General features: G+C 42.4%; 1 protein-coding gene across 1 annotated transcript in view; it reads left to right on the forward strand.

The window, feature by feature from the left end:
* Window positions 1-22663, forward strand: part of PTCHD1 (patched domain containing 1) — a 49845-nt gene extending 27182 nt beyond the window's left edge. The window contains exons 2-3 of the mRNA XM_061179009.1: window positions 9072-9732; window positions 21009-22663. Coding sequence (XP_061034992.1) covers window positions 9072-9732; window positions 21009-22663 — 2316 coding nt within the window. The remainder of the gene's footprint in view (window positions 1-9071; window positions 9733-21008) is intronic.
* The last annotated feature ends 837 nt before the right edge of the window (window positions 22664-23500 follow it).

The following is a 23500-nucleotide window of genomic DNA, read 5'->3' on the forward strand; positions in this document are numbered from 1 at the left end:
TTACATTTCATTGAAGATACTTTTCAAGAAACACTGAGGAAGTTCTATGGGTAAAAGAAAAAAATTAAGGGGGACAAGGCAAAACGGAGGATAGAAAGGGGGCTTTCTGTTTGTTCATTTTGGTTTTTTTGCTAACAGACCTTTACTGGGTAGCACTTGTGTGTCAGAGACTATATCGAGCAGTTTCCATTCAATTTCTCACTTATCCTCCAACAATCCTAAGGGGATAGGTACTATGATTGACCCCATTTTACTGATGAGGAAGCTGAGGCACAGAAAGAGCTATTAAGTAACAGCTTAGTGTTCAGGATCACATATCTACTAAGAGCCACAGCTGGCAATTGAGTCCAGGCAGCCTGTCTTCTCCACGCCACATGAGGCCACCAACAATGGCACCTCCCAGAAAGGTCAAGGCCCTAGCAAGCTGAATCACAGAAACTATCATGGCCTTGACCATTTGCTCTATAAGACTTCTTTTCCGATCTGGAAAAGGAGGGCAGCAGCTGAGACACTCCTGTGATTTTTAAGGTCAGTAGCTTTGTAAGGTCAGTAGTTTGGGAAACAGAAAAAAAACAATTTCCAAGAAAAAAATGCACTATCAGGTAACACACTCCTTTATGAATTAAATCAAGTACTCGCTCTTATAAAGCTCACGGTCCACCACTCAGGAGTGCCGCCGCCGTGTCATTAGGCGGAACTTTTTCCTTGCTCAGTGCCCATTACAAACATAGTGAATCCTTTGAAGGAAAAAAAATTGCCAAAGATCTCATCTGATGAAGACGCTTGTTCATAATTTTGTAGATTTAATATTGTTATCAATTATTTGCAGTTCCAAATAGTTCAGGGATGTGGGTTATATGGCATTTTTTTCCCTTAAGCTGAAAACTGCTAAAAGTGTGCATTCCAGTTGCATGCAGGGACTCATGGCCACAGTATCTGCAAGTCTCAGTTTTGCTCGTGGAAAAGGGAATGAGTGCATATTCTAGCCCCAAACTGTTGTTTTTCCTAAAAGCCTGTCCTGGTACCACCAAACTGGTCCTTGGAAACCAAATAAAATTGTCTGTGACCCCCTCCCCCCAGGGGAGTTCTGGCAGGATTCTTGGAAAGGAGGAGGGGCTAAAAGGGGAAAGAACAGACCCTTGCTGAAGGTCAGTTAGGTGATCCACATAAAATTGCCAATACTGAACCACTCTTTTACCTATAGAAGTGGAAATTTCATATGGTTTAACCCAATATTAAATGCCAGACCACACACCTTTTTTATGTTAACACACTTGATCTTCATAATGGCCCTATGAGGTCAGGTTTATCCCCATTTTACAGATAATGAAACTGAATTAAATGCCTGAAGTAACTGTCTTAGTTTGGGTTCCCCCTAAAGTTGACGCAGAGTCCAGGAACTGATGCAAGTAGTATATTTGGAAGACAACCCCAGGAAGCACTGGTAAGAGAATGGCAACATGAGACAGGGAAGGGAAGAAGTAAGTTATGGGGACATTGCCAAGCCGGTTACTCTGTGGGCAACTGGAGCCTAATCCCTCTGGGCAACTCCAGGAGCCAATGAGGAACACATGTCGCAGAGTCAGCCCACCTTGGGGACAAGGGAGCTGGGCTATTTATACACAAACTGTTTTTAGTCATCGATCCAGGCTGCTTGGGATTGAGATAGTACGTTAATGCTTCATTATTTCCACATCAGGCTGGAAATAGGGCTGGTGTGCACTGAAGTGGTAAGGAGATAGGGGCAGCTATCTACGCCCTGAAAGCTAGCACTAAGCAGCAGGATTTGAACTGGTGGCATTCTGACCTCATAACCCATGTCCCTCCCACTACAGCACAAGATGTTGCCAAATTGTGGGAAAGATCACGGGCTCCAGGAGAATCAGGAATCAATTGTAGGGTTGTGTCTGGACAGCTGGAAGATACTAACCACTCCATGCTTCCCTGCTGAATAAGAACTACATTTGTGTAGCCCTCTAGAGTCTACAATATGCATGCACATCTGTCACCTCATTGGCCCTCATCATGCCCATGAGACAGACTAAAATCCATTCACTCACAAGATAATTATAGTCATGTGTTTACTCCATAACTATTGAGTATATGTTTCAGGAACTAAGTAATGGAGATATAGAAGTAGACCAAAGAGACAAACACTCCAGCATGGTAAAACACATACTCTAGTGGGGACAGCAGAATAAAGAAACAAATACGTATCTATTACATATAATGTAATGCCATATCATAATTGGTGCCATGAAAAACTTAAAACAAGCCAAGATGATGGTGATGACAAGGGATGCTATTTTTTAACTTGGGGGTGGAGTCAGGGAAGATGATTACATTTGAGCAGGGAAGTGAAGGAAGTAAGGCTATCTGAAGGAAAGACATTCCAGGCAGAATCATGACAAAGACGGGCAGTGTGACTAGGGCACGGTGAGATATGAACCCTTAGAAAGTGCCAAGGGCAATGGATCATCTTGTTGGCTACAGTCAGGACTTGGGTTTTTGCTCTCAGCACGATAAGGAACCACTGGAGACTTTGGGGCAGGGAAGTGGCATGGTATGTGTTTTCAAAAGTTCATTCTTTATTTTTCTCTAACTCATGTGGCCAGCAAGACCCAGAACAAGGACTCAAATTGAAGTCTTCTGACTCCTGATCCAGTGCTTTTCCCACTTAGGTTCACAGTTGTTCTCCAGACCTAGACGTCCTCGGTATCCTTTTTTTTTATTTTTTCTGTTCCCTTGCATAGTTATTTGTGGTCTCCTGACCAAATCTTAAAACGGTTTTTGCCAGTTCCCCAGGCATTCAGCTCCTTGGGACTTCTCTTTGTCTCTCAGCCAGTCAGCTTTAATATTCTCCCATTTCTGAGAGCATCCTGTTCTCTTAGTTACCTAGCAAAACTCATGACCCACAAACTTGCTCAAGCAGAGTTTAAGCTTGACCATGAAAGTCAAGTGAGGACAGCAGGATTCAAAAATAACCACTCTAATCAGAAAGTTTAACTTTACAGATTTCCAGCAGTCTTCATATCAAGGATTTTTTTTTTTTTTTTTTTTTTTTTGGTAATCAAGAGCAAGTCAAATTTTCTCCCAGACTACGGGAAAAAAGAGAGTATTGAACCTGTGGTTCATTGCATTCTATCTCATCCAGACCAACGTGGAATCAGGCAAAAGGTGCAATGAGATGTTGCAATTGCCTTTTCCTTCGTCATTACTATATTTTGTTTCGAAAATCGCAGATTTATTTGCTTCAAATCCAAAGCTGCAATGTCTTTTCAGCCAAGGCTGCAAAGACAAACAACCTGTTTCGGGAATTATAATGTGGGGCTTTTAGTGTCAGCACCCGCAAAACAGTGTTTACCCCCTGGTGAAGCAAGGAGAAAAACAGAAACATTCCACTCTCCCAGACCTGCACTGGCACTGCAGCACTGACAAAGGTAACCATCTGGTTTTCTTGTCACTGGAGCAGGCCAGCATGCCACCAGGCACCTGTGTGTAAAGGAAGCGTGTGGATAGTCACTTGTTTAGCTATATCCACAGCTTAAATTTGGTGTCCTCCGAACATGTTATGTTTCAAAGGCAGAATGATATTTCTGTCCACTTATTAAGGCATGACTAACTTGCTTTTGGCTGCACTACAAATGAATCACAGTAACAATCCCCAACTTGCGACTGATGTTCTGATGTAATACACTTCTATTAAAAGAAGAGGAAAGAGAGTGGGTGAGAGTGAGATCATGCAGAGACAGAACATAACACCGAGGGAGCTAGAGTAATTGATGAACTGCAGAGACCAGATCCATCCACTTCAAGGTGCTTTCTTGTGTCCTGGGTGAGGATACCTTGCCAGTCAGTTCCTACCCACTTACAGTGGCAGAATATAGACCCTGATCAAGGCCTGGAATTTGGAGGGACTCAGTGAAGAAAACACTTCATTCGGGGATGAAAACCAGATATTCCTTGAAAGCATTTTAAAGCAATTTTGATTTAGCGTCACTTTGAAGGTAATACTTGGGGGCAAATGATATAGGTTAGAAAGGCAAACCGATAAGCTCCCCTTTTAAACTGTTTCCATGTGTGCAGCTTATTTGGGAGTGGCAGAAGGAGGGGGCAGGAAGGTGAGATAAGGAAAGGAAGGCAGCTGATAAAGGTGGTGCCATCAGACTGATCCCCCCTGGGGACCACCCACCTCCTCTGAGCCTCCCGGCACAGCTGAGCTTGCTGGGGGACCGCTTGAGGTGTTAATTGCCCTGCCTGGCAGAATGGCCTTCCTGCCTTCTCTCTCCCCTTTTTCAACAAGAAACAAATACAAAAAGAGCTGGAAGGTATCGTAAAAGCTCTTCTGAACCCACAGGTATTTTTCCTATGTTAATTACCACTCAGGAGCAGACACTTCCTTCCTCCCAGATCCCTTCTGTACTCTCCTCTACAAGGTGCCCCTGCTGTCTTCTGAGGAAGATCTGAGTGTGCCAAGGAGAGGCAGAGAGGAAATTAGACTCTGGCCTGTCGTGACCAGCAGCCCACACTGGCTTTGTCCCAGGCTCTGGCAGAAGGGGATTATAAGAGCCAGTGCCTCCCCAGCACGGGAAATCACTCAGAGAAGGGAATCTTTTTTTTTTCCAGTAAACCTATTTTCCCTAGCCTGTGGTTTTCTTTCTGGGTTTCATGTACTATCAAATCTGTCACTGACCTAAAAAGAACTTCAATGTGTTGGAAAAGCATACTTCAAGCAGCTGTAATAAATCTCAAATTGATATTTATGAAGTTAACTTTCTCTCACTGAGGATCTGATTGTATACTTTGTGGGTGTCACTCATCTTCGAATCATGTCATGTTAGAACCAAATTGTCCGTGGAGATTAGCTAGACCAACCTCCTTTTTTTACTGAAAAATCTGAGACATGAAGAGGCAGAGTGACATTCCTAGGGTCTCCGACACTCCTACCTAAGCAGCAAAAGCCAGACTTGAAGTCAAAACTTCTTATTACTGGATTCCATTATGCCCCCCGGTCTTTTTTCTTGGTAAGCCGGTTTTAGAAGTTTCATTTGGCAACTAAAGAGGCTAGATGGAGAATAAGAAAATTCAGTAAGTTCAAAACCCATCCCCTTCATTACCTGTTAACATTGCCATGTTCCGTTGCTGCCTAAAGATGAAGTTTGGCTGTTTGGATTATTTCTGGTCTCTCTTAATGGACCCCAGATCCCCAAATGTGGCCGTCCCACAGTTCAGTCACATCAAGGCCAGTCATTTGAACCAGGTGGGCTGACAATTCTTCATTCTTCCCCAAAAGTTCTAAAGTTGCCCTGGTCTAGACTCTCTAGGCCTCAATTACTCCAGCTATAAAACGGGAATAATGATTTAACCATGTCCATAGAGTCTTGTATTGAATAAATTTTGAAAACTATATAGAGAGTACTCAGCAGACTAGTTACTATTACTGTCATCATTCTTAGCCTGAAGGGTGATGAGAGAAAAGAATCTAACAATTTAAACAGTATGTTCAGAGCCCTAGAATGAATCTCAATTTAACATTCAGTTTGGCCTCTTTGGCGGCAAATACAATAATAATAAACATATTGTGATCAAGACTGACATTGGATTAGGCTTTACTAGAGCGCTCGGCATTGTCTACTGTTAGGATAGTCCCTTTGTTTTGGACGTCAGATCTCTTATGTGATTTTCCATGTGTAAGTGTGAGCACCCTAAATTCAGGGAAATTATCCTATTTTGACAACACAGTAGATTTGATGAGTACTTATTGAATGTGTGTTGAATGAATAATCCAAAATCTATACATAGTTATAGAAACGTGGATTATATGCTGATTCACATGACAGATTCAGACTATATTAAGGGTCAGGACTATTACTTTATGTCATTTCCCTCTCCTTTTCTTTTCTGAGGGTCTCTAACTAATAATAAGCTTACAGGGATTGAGATTGTCCATTTCGTGGACTGAGGTGTCTTGGTCACCATCTCACTATCATGCTATGATGTTCTCCTATCTTTCTTTCCCCCTTCTGCCCCTAAGAGCAAAGATTAATTTAAAGGCAAAGATGAAGTCACTGTAAACTAACTTGTCATCGTTTTCACGTTCCTTGTCTTTTTCAGTGCAGAAATTTAGAGTGAGTATAAACCAAAAAAAAAAAAAGCATAGCTTTGATCTCTGGCTTCCATTTTCCCCTGTGAATATAATCTAAGATCACCTACTAATGCCTCTGCTGTCCTGAGTGGGGCTCCTTTAGGAAAGTAAATCAAGGTATTCTAAAACCCTGTACAGGTAGATGTCCAAGTAGCACGTGCAGTGTGCAGTGTGGAGAGCCAAGAGTAGACTGTGTGTGTACTTGACGTGTAGGCATAAGAACCAAAGATCAGAACTGAGTAATCCCAAAAGTCCCAGGAGGGAGTCTCCATTCTCCTTTCCCATACCTCTCATTATCCTCTCACCTCTTATCCCACAGCAGAATCCCAGTAGACTCCCCCTGCCAGGTGGGTGGCCTCAGCCAACACCCCTTCTCTGGCTGCTTTTTCACCCAGCATCTCCCTGCCACTGAGAAGCAACAGTGACACATGTTCTACCCACCTTCCCTTCGGAAATTCAAAGCAGGTGAATCTCACAGCAGTTCTGGTACTGAGAGTTAAGAAATCTTCCCTCTCAAACTTCAGTAAGGTTCTTATTTTCCAAGCCTCCCTCCTATGAGCTGGTGGTACAGGGGTTAACGGCATGTCTGCTTTCTTTGGTCTGTGGTCCCAGGGGGTCCCAGCAGTAGATCGGCAGAGTTGGCAGATCACTAAATAGTTTACAACTCCCCACCCAGCATGGCATGGTCGCCTTAGAGAATGGATGGAAAATATCCCCTTGCTATAATTGGGTTCAGCCCTGTGGCTTAGCACCATCTTATCTGGCAATCTTTTTCTCTTGACATATTTAGTAATCACTCTAAGGGAGATTTATTAGACTGTTCATGGGAACAAACAATGCACTAAATATTACACATATGCATGCTTTCAATACCACTCCTTTTCTAGCCTATTCTGAATCTTTCCCCCAAAGTCTTTCTTTTAACTCTCTCTTGTCTTTAAATCCCTCTTGGTTCTTCTCTCCTCCAAAGTAACTTTTCATATTTTGGAATTTTTTTTGTAGTTAGGAGTTCTTTTAATCAAAATTCACTGGGCCAAGCTTAGAGAAGAATGGATGAAAACACACTCTCAGTGTTTAGAACCATTCAAGACATTTTGCTCTTCATCAATCCCAAAGCATCAAAACAAAAATTTAGCATACGGTTAAGAGTTTTGTGAAAACAGTCTCCTAGGTATCCCTGGGACATCAACTCGTGTGTGTGTGTGTGTGTGTGTGTGTATGAAGGAAAGGACTCAAAATATTTCAGCCAAATGTAATACAATGAAGTGTCTCCTGAACCTCAGGGTTGGGGCCCATGAGGAGATGTGAGGAAGGAGGCACTGAGAATGAGGATTAATAACCCATTCTCTGTGCTAACTAAAGGACTTTGACAGCTGGTGCCCCTCAGACATTTTCAAAAAACATAGTAAGTATCCCACTCACCCTGGCACATGCATGCACAGGAAAATGTCTCAGCAAATAATCCAGCTACAGCAGATTTAAGAGCAAATCTATCAGGGTCATGGAGATGCTCAGAAGGTTATGAGTTATAATGGCGCAGCAACAGTATGGCAACTCTGGATATGAGGCTTTTATTCCCTTTAAGTGTGAAATGTTCCTCGTTCATCAGGTATGTAATAATGGCTAGCTCTGCTCTTGGGAGAGCCCTCTCAGTGCCAGACACGGACCTAGATGTGCTCATTTGTTTAACACTCAGCTACATGTCCACTAATGGCCTCATTTCACAGAGAGAAGGCCTTATTTTCTCACCTTAGACTGTAGATTACACACGCTCCTACATATCTGAACTTGAGCCCTTGTAATTTTTTAGAGGTGGGGCGGTGAAAGCACAAAACCAGGATTTAGTTGCTAGCAAGAACCTTCATCTAGCTTCTGGTATTGCCAACCTAGAGACGTATGGTGAGGGGCTAGGAGCACAGGTTCTGGAACCAGACTGCCTGGTAGAGCCCAGCTCTGTGTGGCCTTGGGCAAGTGACTTGGCTTCTCTGTGTCTCAGCTTCCTTGTCTGTAAAATGAGGCTAGTATTTGTACCTACTTTAGAGTTTCTTATAAGGATTAAATGACTTAATCCATATAAAGGGCCTACAACTGTGCCTGGCACGTAGTAGGGGCTGTTAAATGAGTGTCTGTATTCCCATGTGCACTTGGATCACAGGCATACAGAACCCGGGCACAGCAAATCTGATTTAGGGCAAGGTGTGCAGAATAAATCCTACTGTGTTCCCTTAGCATGATTGCCATGTATCCCAGCCAAGCTCTGCAGTTACAGCTCCCTTCCCACAGAAGCAGAGAATACAAGGGCCCTCAAGGTGAACCGCTTGTCTTTTATGTCACAGAGTGACTACATTGAATGGGGAAATCATTTAGCTGCCCTACAAATCGGCAGCAAGGGATGGGCCTACAGGGGACCCGTGCACTTGGAATTGCACCTTAGTTCACTTTTTACATTTTCAAGGGGGAGACCTTATACTGGGGTGGACCAGTATAAGATTTTCAGATATTTACAGACCAACTGAATCACACGTAAAGAACACACAATAATGCTGGTGCTCCTCAAACTTTAGCTATATCAGAATCCCCCGGAGGGCTTGTGAAAACCCAGATTCCTAGGCCACACCCCAGAGACTGTGACTCGCCAGGTCTGGGAATTTTCATTTCTGACAAGTTCCCAGGCTGTGCCCATGCTGCTGGCCCAGGGACCACACTGTGAGGATCACTAGTCAAATCTGTGTTTTACATCCTTACTACCCACTTCTGATGTAAGGTTATAACATTTAATGTGAACTCTTTAGCTTAGAGATGGCATGAGTGACTCCCTTTCCCCTCCGCCACAAAAAATAGAGACGTTTGAATCCACAGAGCTAATGTCACTTAGTAATGTCTTATTTTTGGTAATAAACACTGACTCTCATTTTTTTCCCCATAGTTGCATGCTGCTGTGACCAGGATCCAGGTTCCAAGGCCTGGATTTAATTACACATTTGCTCACATATGTATCCTGAATAACGATAAGACTTGCATCGTGGACGACATAGTGCATGTCCTGGAGGAGCTAAAGAATGCTCGGGCCACCAACCGGACCAATTTTGCTATCACGTACCCGATCACTCACTTAAAGGACGGGAGGGCAGTTTACAACGGGCACCAGCTTGGAGGCGTCACCGTGCACAGCAAGGACCGAGTGAAATCCGCAGAGGCTGTCCAGCTCACCTACTACCTGCAGTCAATCAACAGTCTCAACGACATGGTGGCAGAGAGGTGGGAGTCCAGCTTCTGCGACACCGTCCGACTGTTCCAGAAATCTAACAGCAAAGTCAAAATGTACCCTTACACGTCCTCCTCACTGAGGGAAGATTTCCAGAAGACCAGCCGCGTATCAGAACGTTACCTGGTCACCAGCTTGATCCTGGTGGTCACCATGGCCATCCTCTGCTGCTCTATGCAGGACTGCGTCCGCAGCAAACCCTGGCTGGGCCTGCTCGGGCTGGTGACCATAAGCCTGGCCACTCTCACTGCGGCCGGGATCATCAATCTTACTGGTGGGAAATACAATTCCACCTTCCTGGGAGTCCCTTTCATCATGCTAGGTAATTACTACCCTTTGTTTTTCTGTTTCCTCCTTCTGGTGGTGGTGACTGGGTTCCTAAAAGGCAAGGAGAAGCCGTCTAACAAGTTTGTTTCATTTATGGCATCCTCCTCTTGCCCAGAAGCCCTGGGGCCAGTTCTATAAGGTGGTGTTGGGTCACAAGAGGCAGCCTTATCTGGTAAATGTGCCGGAAGTCCAAAGTCCTGGGTTCCAGCCCTGGTTCTCCATTAAGTAGCTGCGTGGTGTTTAGCAGATATTAATCTCTGTGCTCCAGTGCCTTAGGTTGGGCTTCCCCAGAAGCAGACCCTGAGACAAGGATTTAGATACAAGTACTTTGAGACCCCAGCATGGGAGTGAGGACATGAAACAGGGAAGGAAGACGATTCAGGGTATGTTAATCAGCAGGTTACTGCTGTGGGCACCTGTGGCTTAGTCCCACTGGGGACCTTTGAGACCTCAGAGGTCTCCTTGAGGGGTGAGGAGGCTGAAAGCTGCGCAGTGTACCCAGAAACCCTATGTATGATTCACTGAGGGCTCTCCCCCGAGTCATTACTCCCCAGCACTTCCCGGGGAAGACCAAGCACATTCCTGCAGCTGGAGAAATCCCTCAGGCTACCAGTATTTGGAGTAAGAAGACTTCCGTGAGCTCAAGCACGGGGAACGGGAGGGCGCACGGGTTGGGCACAAACAGTGTCCACTGGCCTCGGTTTCCCTACCCGATGGACTGAGGGGATGCAAACATCACACAGAAGGATATGGTAAACGTACGAGAACTTCGAAGGCAACAAGTGAGACATAAATAAGAAGGTAACTTTTTCCTGTCTTTGCTATGAACTCAGGAGAACGTTTTAAAATGATAGTGTGAGAATCCCACTATGTTCTCTCTTGGAGGCTGCAGGAACTTCCTGATAGAGATAATTGTCAACGTAAAGCCATAGTGGTCATAACATAATGTCACTTGCTCTGTCCATCTGATTTTGAAGGTGCCATGCCCAGCAAACCTGATGGCAGAGTTCTCGTGGGCCAAGGATTCAGTTAGCTTCCCCCTCTTCTTTGGCAACTTCTCATCAATCCCTTTAGCAAAATTAAAATGACATTTGGAATCAGATACTGACATGACAAATGAAGTGACATTTCTCATTGGCTGAGAAAAAACTATGGTGGAGTTCATTAGTATGCCTTGTGTCCTGTTTGGGGGTAGTAGAGAAGAAAGGAATTTACTCGGGAAATCTCAGCTGCATGATGGTTAAATGATAACGTGCGGGGCTGGCGGCCTCCCATGCTCTGCGGCCTGTGGGAATTGAGACCCAGGCAATAAACACATACTAGCAGCCTTTGTGCAAAAGTGGGGCACTGTGCGGAGACTGAGCATGCTGCGAATTTACCAGATCGGTTTACTCATCACTGCCGAACTCAGCACCGGAGGAGGCTGCTATACTTCCTCCTGAACTCAGTCTGTTAAGATGGCAGCATCACCTGCCTCTTTAAGTAACCCCAAGACAATGTGGGTCAATTGTGGAATACAGGGCGGTTCCTTGAAGCGTGAGTAAGGACTGGTCATGAGGAGCTTCCACGGAGGCTTGAGTCAAGATTTCAATTAAAATGTTCTGCTCGTGATTAGTCAGATGCTGGGGGGGGGGTTTGTTTGTTTGTTTGTTTCTTAGCTTTTCATTTTAAAAATACAGTGTTTTTTTTTTTGCTGTGATTGTTTTTGTGGGAGGAAGATAAACGGGGATAAGGGTTTATGGGAAACTGAAGGGAGACAGGTTCTTAAGGTGAGGAAAAAAGGATGTCAGGGCTAGAAAAAGGACTATCATTCCTGGTTTTATGACACTCTTAAGTAGTTACCAGTGAGCTCAAAGAATGATACAATATTTAAAACTTCCTGAAAATGAATTGCATTCATAAAACAAAATTACAATATTTAGAGGTCCTTAAAATTAATTTTTAAGTAAAACTAAACAGTAATATTCAAAACTTCTTCAAATTAATTTCACTAAAAAATCAATTTCACTATAAGTAAAATGAAATTAAATATTCAAAACTTCTTGAATTTTATTAAGTAAAATAAATTACAATATTTAAAATTTCTTAAAACTGATTTTTGTACTTTTTTAAGTTTTAAATATTGTAAGTAAAAGTCAACACAAAAAGGAATACAGCAGCTAGTACTGGTGTGGGGAGGGATGTAAGAGATGGAAAGATGCTGTTAGCAAGGGAGACCCAGTATCAGTGAACTTCACATGAATTCAATTCAGAAAAATCTGGCATTTGTCGTGAAAGAGATCAAGCGCCACAGTGCCCCACACACCCTTGCTTGTAATTTGTGAGGAATGTTACATGCATTGATTTGATGGCAGTTTTCCCTGCTGACAGTCAGTAGGCAACCTTTCTGTACATTTTCAGCTCAAAGAGATCTCAAATTACTTAGTCACAACATGAAAGGAAGCTACGCATTTTAGTAGCTAAGGCCCATTTGCAATAAATACTTTGCATCGCGTAATGGATGCTTAATATGCTCGTAAAGCCAACAGCGTCTGGATTTAGGATAGTTGCCCTTCTGTATTTCTCAGATAAACTCTTCGTTCTCAGATTTGATCGTAAAATGAAATATAAGCCAGAGCATGCTCATAAATGTGGCATTCAGGACCAATGTTTAATTCTGGTTTTTTGATGACCAGTCCTAAAATGCCAGTAAATATTTCAAATGACCAAGAAGAAATGCAGTGCAAAGCGTTTTGCACTATGAGTCAGTAAACTTGTCCAGTTTCTAAACTAAGCAGATTCAAGCAAAACTTCTTGATTTTCTGTGATATTAATATACTATCAAATAAAACTTTTAAAAATATATGGCCTCCTTTAGAAGGAAAAGTATCTTAGAAAAAGTCTCTTTTTCCTTTCCAGACATTTCCTTGGCCGACAATAGGTCTATAATGTGATAAACAATTATAGATTTAAAATTCAACAAACTAAACAGTCTCAGTGTGATGCCAGTCACATAAGGCCAGATCCAGCCAAATGCCAAAATGGCAGTAGATTTAGAATGGAAAATTTTAAGACCATGTGTGTCAAGCAGTATTAACCTGACAAAATTCCAGAATAGGAAAGAATTTGGATAAACTCTGAGAGTTCACCATAATGGGATGTGACTGTGTGTTTCTAGCCAAGACGATACGTGACATCTCTGGCAATAAGAATATATCCTACACAGATGAATCATTTTGGCAATGATGTAAGCATAGATACATCAGGATTTAGAATGTTTTTAATCAGTGTCATGCATATTAGACAACCCCACTTCTGCCAAAACCCCTGTCCATATGAGTCAGATCAGTTTATTTAGAGCTGAAATTCTTAAAGGTCTACAGTATCATAAATGCTCATTGACATTTTTTAGTTGTTATAATTTGGAGAGGAGTTTATTTCATCCATACCCCTTATGCGTAAAGTAATATCCTTTCTTTCCAAACTATGTTAACACCAGGTATTGAGGTACCTGAACTGCCATTTGTAAACATCTGACACTCATCATGTTAATCCGTTATGGAATTTCCTTTAAAGGATGAGGATTTACAACGTTGCCCTGCAGTTGGGTATGATTTAAGAAATTGGCACAGGTTTTGTACATGCAAGCTCTCCTTACAGGCTTAATATTTCCACAGCTTTGCTGATCAGACACAAATCAGGAAAGGAATGGAATGCTGGAGAATATAGAAGGGAACAGAAGGAAGGTTTTCTTCCTTCTTCATCTGGCAGGTTTGGTGCTTCATGTACCTTCTGTACAGCTAAAACGGGAGAATTGAAGTTGCGGTGAAAGATATTTTGGATATTACTTTATATGTGGTAATCTAATTTATAAGGGTTGCTTTGCATTTATTAAGATACAAGAGCCTCAGAGACCAGATGAGACGAAAACTTTTCTTCAAGAAAAATATTCTTCAAGCCCTTTCACATGTTTGGGATTTTGAGACAGTCTAATGTCAGATCCAGGGTTCCCTCCTCCTTCTAAATTATCCAGCCAGGCCACTCAAATTCAAGGATAGGAAAGGAAGAAAGGATGTGATTAAGTGCTAGGAGGAGACTAATAGCAAGGATGTTTGGCTTCGTTCAGGTATATATTCTAAGATTATCTGCATGTAGCAGAAACCAGAAGATCAGGTTCAGTTCTCTGAGAATTTGTTCTTATTTGCTGCCACCTAGAATCTGATGCAGTATATGGAGCTCAGGCTTATAAGGAGGTAAAAGTTCCTGTGCAAGAAATTTCGTTCTAACGGAGAAATTGGAACTCTTAATTATCTTGGCTCTAAACTTAAGCAAACCTGCAAAGTTTTGCTTTCCTGATGAGTATTCTGGTATATTTCTAAAGTCATGAAAAATGTGGGAGGGAAAAATCAGCCAGATAATAATAAAATACAAAATTGTCAATATTCAACCATTTTTCACCTACAAAATTGGTACCAATATCTGACCATTTTTGAACGGCAAAAGTGGTCATTTCTTATGGCTCAACCTACTACATTATCGTAGAAGTCCATTATTTGCAACAATAGGACAATCTACATGATGGAGTAGAAGTATGTTAGAATGCTGTGGGAATACTCTGCTTAGATATAAATCACTAAAAGGTTCAGTAGTTTCTAGAAAAATAATTGATTTATAGGGGTTTTGTTGTTCCCACTGTTGTTTACATCTGATTTGAAATAAGAGAGTAATTTTTCACAGTTTTTTCCTGAATAGCTTTTTTCTAATGACCTGTGCTCACTGTGGGACTAATTTACAAGGATGCTGTGTAAGCAAGTTTTGTGGCTAGTTCTCAGCTTTTTATTCTTATGCTCCACCACTCCTTACAGTAAGGGGTGGGTGGGGAAAAATAGGTTTGAGGGGATGGATCAAACACGTTTTATTGTTCTATCCTTAACCATAAAGGAAGACAAGAACGGGACTAGGGGCACAGTCCAGGAAGGCAGAGCTCAGTTTAGGCAGAGGAATGCAAGGGTGCTTCATCTCTGACCCAGGTCTCTTGGGTATCCTCTGGGTGGTCTAGCCAACTAGTCTAGGGAATAGGAGAGTGGCCAATTCAACTAGTCTAGGGAATAGGAGAGTGGCCAATTCACCTAGTCTAGGGAATAGGAGAGTGGCCAATTCACCTAGTCTAGGGAATAGGAGAGTGGCCAATTCAACTAGTCTAGGGAATAGGAGAGTGGCCAATTCAACTAGTCTAGGGAATAGGAGAGTGGCCAATTCAACTAGTCTAGGGAATAGGAGAGTGGCCAATTCAACTAGTCTAGGGAATAGGAGAGTGGCCAATTCAACTAGTCTAGGGAATAGGAGAGTGGCCAATTCAACTAGTCTAGGGAATAGGAGAGTGGCCAATTCCATGGAGGTCCGGCAGCTGGAAGCAACATCAGGACACTGAGCTGGTTAAAAAAAAAAAAAACAGACCGTGAGGAGAGACACCTAGCTTGTTGTTGCATTTGGATTAGCATCTCAGAAAGTCACTGCTGGGGCCCGGCAGTGTTGACCAGATGGGTCTACAGTAGCTCACAACGCCAGCAGATTCATAGTCATTGTCAAGGAAACCCTGCATTTCACCTAGGCTACTTCACCAGCCAAGAACCAAAATGTAGATGGAACCTAAGGGAGGGATTCTAGCCCCTTCGCTGCACTGACTGGTGTAGCACCAGCAAAATAAATTTCATATCAACCTACTAGTCATCTTGTGTGTATGTGGATGCATGTGTGTGTGTATGTGGGTACATGTGTGTGTGTCTCTGTGTAATCTGGATGCATAATACATATTATATATCACATTACCTATATTATATATCATATGTAATATGACATATTATGCAGTAAGTTCATGTTTATATATATTTTTATGTGTTTATAACATTACATATATTGTTTAAATGTTTGAATAGAAATACTATATATTTCTCTCTATATTACATAGTATATATTCACACATTTTATATGTAAATATATAAAATGTGTTTGAATAAGATATGCCACATATACATATATTTATATATTACATGTGTCTTCTATATGAAGAGATATTACACAATGACCATAGCATATATTATGGGCCACAGTTGTACACACTGATTTTATATAGTGCGTGCGCGCGCGTACACACACACACAGAGTATGTAAATACTTTATCTTTAAACAAGGAAGAGCTATTAGCCAATTCATTTCTTGGACTCTTATTTGCAGCTCTCAAATGAAGGAAAATCATTTCTCAGATTAAAACCCAATGCTGTGATTAGAATTAACAAAATGTGACAAGCCTCTGCTAGAAAGAGTAAGATGTGTGTATTCGCCCTGATGTGAGCATCTGTCTTAACTTAAACAGAGTACACCTTTACTCTCACTCTTAACTGTGAGACAAAACAGGCTGTGATAAACCAAACAATTCAGCATAGAAAGTAAATGTTTGTAACAGGCAAAGTGTAAATGTAACCCAGTTAATGAACTTCTCCCTTAAAACAGATGTTACTCAAGCCAGACATATATACACTTTAAATTTCTTCTCAGAAAAACAAAAATCATGAATTTATGTGGATGTCATGGAAGGAAAAGCATTCTACAAACATGAGCTACTTAGTGAAACTTGCCTAAGAATAAAATATGTTTTAAGCAGATTTTGCTCATGCATTCATTATACTCCATGGATTTTCTAGAAGAATGTAGTGATTTTATTTCCATATATGAAATCTGGCACTGCCCAGGCATGCTATAAATGGCTTCATTGTCTCCTGATATTAAATGTTTTCCCATTGAAACTGAAAGCCATCTCATTTTACCTCCTCCATCTTCTTAGTTATTCCTTACTTTTAGGAACTCAGGATGAGGAAATCCTGCTAGGATTAAAGGATTAAAATGCGAGGAGCGTCCAAAGGCATCAGCCTCCGTGCTGTGGTCTGTGTGCTGGGGAAGGCAGGAGGATCTGGGCCTGAAGAAAAATCTGCCTTACAAAGTCCAAATGGACAAAGTAGATCGATTTGCCTGTGATATTCATTGGCCAAAAAAAAAAAAAAAACAAACAAATCACCCAGACTGCCTCTGATAGCAAAACCATTAAATACATTTAAAATATAATTGACTTTATGAACAACTTTCCGGAAGTGTATCTACTGGGTAAAGTTAGGTTAACTCTCAACTATTCACTTGTCGATTCCTGCATCGGTGGATTGTAAACAATCCCAAAGGCTTTGGTCAGGTCCCAGAAAAGAGTGTGGGTGAGAGTGAGATTTAATCTGTGAGTTTTCCTGAGACTCACCCTAAGCGACTGGAGGATTTTCCACCATTAGTGTTATTTATCATCTGTGCTGCCTTGTCTCTTCATTGCCTCCAAAGCCTGCAAGTTAACTGCACATAAAGATAGAAAATTCTTTGGAAAAGAAGAAAAATGATTAGCCTAAATCCTTCGGTATTTGACTTTACTAGATGAAAATCCCAAAGTCTACTGCTAATAAAATTTAAATTGCACTCCTGGTATAAGCTGTATCTGAACACTGGTGAAGAGCTCTACTGTCCTTATCCCAGGGCCTGGCTAAAAGCCTACGCTGCCACAGAGCATTCACTCATGAATAATCAGAACTTGGACCTGTGTGTGCGTCTTGACACACTGATAGGCATGTGTTCATACGCATGTAACTATACAGACATGCGATGAACCAAAACAGAAACAAACATCTTGAATGTGCTTTTCAAAGACTAAGTGAATACTTTAAAAGCTTCATTATCTTCAGAATTTGATAGAATCAGTATGTATTGTTTAGCAGTTCCCTCTGGCAATTCATCAGCCTTAACCACTGTGACTGTAAGAGAGGGAGCACGCTAGGATGCTGGTCAGTTCCTGGCAGGCTCACTACCACACAGCAGTCTTTGACTTCCAGGTCTCGGGCTGCCCCAGGTCTTGGACCTGCCCCTTGGATGATGAGCCCAGGCTCCCATTACGTGCAGGGCCTCTGGTCACCAAGGGCTAAATCTATTTGTTGACACTAAAGAAAGGAGGCAGCTGCTGAGAGAGGAAAGTGGAGAGGAACAGAATGTACCAAAATCTTTCTTCCCTGCCTTTCCTTGGTTTTCATTGGCCCAGTTTCTGAAATGGATGTAAAAACAAAGACCAGGGCTGGCTGGAGGAAAAACTGGGAAGGAGTTAGTCTCTGTGAGATCCTCCTTACCTATGATTTCCTCTGCACTCCTCCCCATCTCCATTCTCTGTCCCATTCCCCAAAGGGAAGCTGCTTCAGTAGACACACTATTCCAGAGGGGGCTGCATTTAAAAGAATACCCTTGAAGGCCAAACCACAGGGAGTTCAGCTGTGATGATGGGCAGAGCAGACATTCTTGGGGGGCAGAGCATTCCTCATGTCCTACGGCTCTTGGAACATGTCTCCCCTTGAGTCCAGGCCAGAAAACAGGGGCTCCACAGTTCAGCTTTCCATTAGGGTAACAGACCAACCTCTTCAACATAAATACCCAGCTGTGAATCAGGTCTGGTGCCAGCTAGGCAGTCCAGGCTATTCATCCCTGGGAGGCGCCCGCAGCTATGTTGGCACTCATGCCTCCCTTGATTGACTGAGCTTCAGTAAGGAGGCCCAGTTATGGTGTTAGCAGTTGTCCCTGAAATCCAAAGAGCTCTTTGAAGACAGTGCACAACTGCAATTTGGAGTTTAGGGTGTAGGCATCTGCTAGAGGGGTGTGGCTTGAGAATCAAGAATCTAGCCTATCAGGAATAACGGTGGGAGCCTTTGCAGGCCAGGCCAACAGTGACTAGCAACAAATGCTGAGTGATCAGGTAAAACAGATTCTTTCTCAGGGCTTCCTCTTCTGGCCTCTGTATCTGTATGCATACCCCTGTAGCGAGAGGAATGAAGGAGAAGCATAAGCCCCTATGAATAAAATCAGAATCCTCTGGAACTGCCCCCAGAACCAAGAACATGTGATGTGCAAAAGGAGTCAGGACTCAATAAAAATGATCAAACTATAGAAGGATAAGGCTTTTAAAATGCAGCAACAGATCTCAAGAGACAGGCGAACAGCTTACTTCCACCTTTCCTTGAGTTTGATTATTTTCATTCTGGACCCTCAAATGCCTTACTCTTTTCACCTAATAGCTCTGTTAACTCAAATTCCTTTCCTCAATTAGCTTCTAAGATCATCCAACAGCAAGGTAAGAAAAGGATTCTTATTGTATTTTCCAACAAGAGTCAGGGTCAGATAATGTCATTATAAAACATCACACCAATTGTAAAAAAGGACTACAAAACAGATTTAATTCAAATCCTACTATATAAGTAATTCTAATCCTGCTCTACGCATCTTTATTTTCTTACCATATTTAATGACTCAGTACCAAAGCCCTGTTTTAAAACTTTTGTTTGTTTGTTTCTAGCACGAAAACACATAAAATTCCATTTGCCATTTTCAGTGAAACTCTGAAGTGTGTTTTGCCCACCAGAACTTATTCTACATGGAGCCAGATGAAATGGTCAGTATTGTTTCCCCAGGATGCAGATGCCTCGGAGGTACTTTTTTTACCCTCATTTCAAGGGATCAGTTATTTTAATCAAAGATCAGCTGGTCCTTCCTGAGAACACAGTGGCAACAAACTTAATAAACAGTTTTCCCTAGTAAGACTAGACATTAACTATCTAAAACATAATTAACAACAGTATGCCAGTCAACGAGTGCACTTTTTACTTCATGTCTGGGGAGTTTAGGGGCCTCCAATTTAATAGGGGCCACGGTGCTAGTTATCAAATTGACAGTCTTGACTTGCCCTCTAAAAGTGGCTGTAAAGCAGTGCCTAGTAAATTAAGATAAATGCCAAATCTCTCTGAGAAAACAGGCCTATATCGTGACTATGAAATGGGCATTCGGGTTTGAGGCCAAGACTTCACAATAAATATATAAATACCAGCCTGGGCACAAGGGAAGACGAGCGCTCAATGACTGAACACAAGATAACAGTGACTCACTTTACTCAGTATTACGATTGGCTGGAGATTTTAAATTCATTTTTAAAAACAAGACTATTGTACCACAGGGTAAAGATTTTATTATCCTCAATATGGGATTGAATATGCCAAGGCATAGAAGCAGAAAATGAGATCTGCTGAACTCAGTGCCAAGACAGGGGTGATAGAAAGCCACAACAGGTCACTTTGTGGGTCTTTTCAATGTTGCAGCGGCCTGGAAACCTGGGGAGGCCCGTCCAGGAAATGTCTGGCTCCAACTAGGAAAGATGGGAGAAGTTCAACTAGATCTGGTTTCAGGCAGTAGAATAAAGTCAAAACGGGCACTTACTGTACCTGTGCTGTTCCAAGGTTACTGGAATACTAACCAAGGAGCCAAAGGCACTAAGTAGTTCAGGAGAGAGGTTACTGATCTGGCCCGGTCCCTCAGAGGCCACTGCCAAAGAGTGCAGAGAAGCCAGCAGAGTCACCGCCTGCTTGAGACGCCATCCATAAACAACCAAAACAGGTCAAACATCCCTGAAGACAAGAGACACGCCACAAACCTTCAACCTGAATTTTCATTTTTATCCACTGAGTTCATGCGAATCTTGTTCCTTCTTCCATCCTTCCTGTTCACTGAAACTTACCCCTACTTATTCTGCTTCCCTCTGTTTCGCAGATTTATTGCTTCTTGCATTGATATTTGGGGAAGAAGAAAAAAGAGGCTGTGATTTAGGTTCCTGTGAAGGCTCAGATTAAATGCAGTGCTTCTTTCTCCTTAAAGCCTTCTACTTGGCCAAACTTAAATGAGGTGATGAGACGTTAACTCAGAACCCTCTGCCCACCGCCTTCGTCTGTGCTGACCTCCAGCCAGACTTGTGGGGATGACAAGCAAAATGATGAGTGGCCAGGCATCCTCTCTGGAGTGTTCCACCAACCAAGGCAAACAAATACTCTGCAAACTGCACCAACAACCCTAAACTATCAATGTGCATAATCCCCAAAAGGTATAGGCACACGTCTACTCAGATTTTTATAGGCAAAAGTCCACCCAGCTTTCTTGAGCCAGAAGGAAGCATGAAGATCTTAGCTCCTCTATCTTCCCTCTATCCCTTAACATTTATGATTCACTAAAACACGAGTTTCTCTCTCCACATGAGAAATCAGTGACATTTACTGTCACCTGTCACCCCTAGGACGGGTTATATTTCCTTTGACCCAGTAGTTCCCCAGGACCAAGGTGTTTCCCCTCTTTAGAGAGATTAGCCTTTTAAATTTTTGATCTGGTCTTTTTCTGCCCCCTCAGGTCATGGATTATATGGGACTTTTGAAATGTTATCCTCCTGGAGGAAAACTAGAGAAGACCAACACGTTAAAGAGAGAACTGCAGCAGTCTATGCAGACTCCATGCTCTCCTTTTCTCTCACCACTGCCATGTACCTGGTCACCTTTGGCATAGGGGCCAGCCCTTTCACAAACATTGAGGCAGCCAGGATTTTCTGCTGCAATTCCTGTATCGCAATCTTCTTCAACTACCTCTATGTACTCTCGTTTTATGGTTCCAGCCTGGTATTCACTGGCTACATAGAAAACAATTACCAGCATAGTATCTTCTGTAGGAAAGTCCCAAAGCCCGAGGCATTGCAGGAGAAGCCCGCATGGTACAGGTTTCTCCTGACGGCCAGGTTCAGCGAGGACACAACTGACGGCGAGGAAGCGAACACTTACGAGAGTCACCTATTGGTATGTTTCCTCAAACGCTATTACTGTGACTGGATAACCAACACCTATGTCAAGCCTTTTGTAGTTCTCTTTTACCTTATTTATATTTCCTTTGCCTTAATGGGCTATCTGCAGGTCAGTGAAGGGTCAGACCTTAGTAACATCGTAGCAACGGCGACACAAACCATCGAGTACACTACTGCCCAGCAAAAGTACTTTAGCAACTACAGTCCGGTGATTGGGTTTTACATATACGAGTCTATAGAATACTGGAACACTAGTGTCCAAGAAGACGTGCTAGAATACACCAAGGGGTTTGTGCGAATATCCTGGTTTGAGAGCTATTTAAATTACCTTCGGAAACTCAATGTGACCACTGGCTTGCCTAAGAAAAATTTCACAGACATGTTGAGAAATTCCTTCCTGAAAGCCCCCCAATTTTCACATTTTCAAGAGGACATCATCTTCTCTAAAAAGTACAATGATGAGGTTGATGTAGTGGCCTCCAGAATGTTTTTGGTGGCCAAGACCATGGAAACGAACAGAGAAGAACTCTATGATCTCCTGGAGACCCTGAGGAGACTTTCCGTCACCTCCAAGGTGAAGTTCATCGTCTTCAATCCGTCCTTCGTGTACATGGATCGATACGCCTCCTCTCTGGGAGCCCCCCTGCACAACTCCTGCATCAGTGCTTTGTTCCTGCTCTTCTTCTCGGCATTCCTGGTGGCAGACTCTCTGATTAATGTCTGGCTCACTCTAACGGTTGTGTCCGTGGAGTTTGGAGTTATAGGTTTCATGACATTATGGAAAGTAGAACTGGACTGCATCTCTGTGCTATGCTTAATTTATGGAATTAACTACACAATTGACAACTGTGCTCCACTATTATCCACCTTTGTTCTGGGCAAGGATTTCACAAGAACGAAGTGGGTAAAAAATGCCCTGGAAGTGCATGGGGTAGCTATTTTACAGAGTTACCTCTGCTATCTTGTTGGTCTGATTCCTCTTGCAGCTGTGCCTTCAAATCTGACCTGTACACTGTTCAGGTGCTTGTTTTTAATAGCATTTGTCACCTTCTTTCACTGCTTTGCCATTTTACCTGTGATACTGACTTTCCTGCCACCCTCTAAGAAAAAAAGGAAAGAGAAGAAAAATCCTGAAAATCGGGAGGAAATTGAGTGTGTAGAAATGGTGGATATCGATAGTACCAGAGTGGTTGACCAAATTACAACAGTGTGATAGCGTCTGCTTGTTATATTTTCACCCTAGGTCTTATCAAGAGCAAAGGGATGATGTTAATGGAAACAAATTGAAAGTTGTTCTTTGGTTTTTAAGAATAAGAAATAGGCATTGCCAAAAAAAGTAAAGGACAAGGTGGGGAAATGGGCATTGCATATTTTCAATCTTTAAAACAAAAGGTTGTCATCAGAGAAAATTTACACACACACACACACACACACACACACACACACCCCCTAGGAGACTCATAGTCTCTTAAACTAAGATCAAATAAGCAAAAGCTTATTAGCAAGCAGAATCCTCTTTTATTCACACTGCAGATGTTGCTGGTATTGTGACAAAAACCTTCTGATTGAAAGGTCAGCTGCCAAGGCAGAAATAGCTTTGAGCATTGCTCAAACAATAAAGCTTCCAGAACTTCTGCAGAGCGGTAGCTCCAAGCAGGGTCTGTGGTTTAAGGTCTAAGGTTTTTGCCATCTCATCTAGCTCCCCAACACCCCAATGAGATGTTTGTGAAAGTTCTGGCCACCAAAAGCAAGCCAGAACCTCAGAAACAGACACATGGTGGAGTGGCCATCACCCATGGACTGAAACTGAGTTGCCTCTAAACTCACCCAGGTGAGGCAGTTTTGTTGTCCAGAATGAATTTATCATACGCCCCACCCACCCACCATCAATATACTTTTAACACTGGTATGGTTTGGTTAATATACCTTTAAACCAATGACAGCTCCAGCAATGCAGAGTTAAGGTGATTCTATTTAGGTATACCTTGTTGCTTGTCACCAAATGGATCTGCTTTATTAGTTACAGCTCTTGGCAGGAGGCTCTGAGTAC

Source organism: Eubalaena glacialis, chromosome X (genome assembly GCF_028564815.1).
Source record: "Eubalaena glacialis isolate mEubGla1 chromosome X, mEubGla1.1.hap2.+ XY, whole genome shotgun sequence".
NCBI lineage: Eukaryota > Metazoa > Chordata > Mammalia > Artiodactyla > Balaenidae > Eubalaena > Eubalaena glacialis.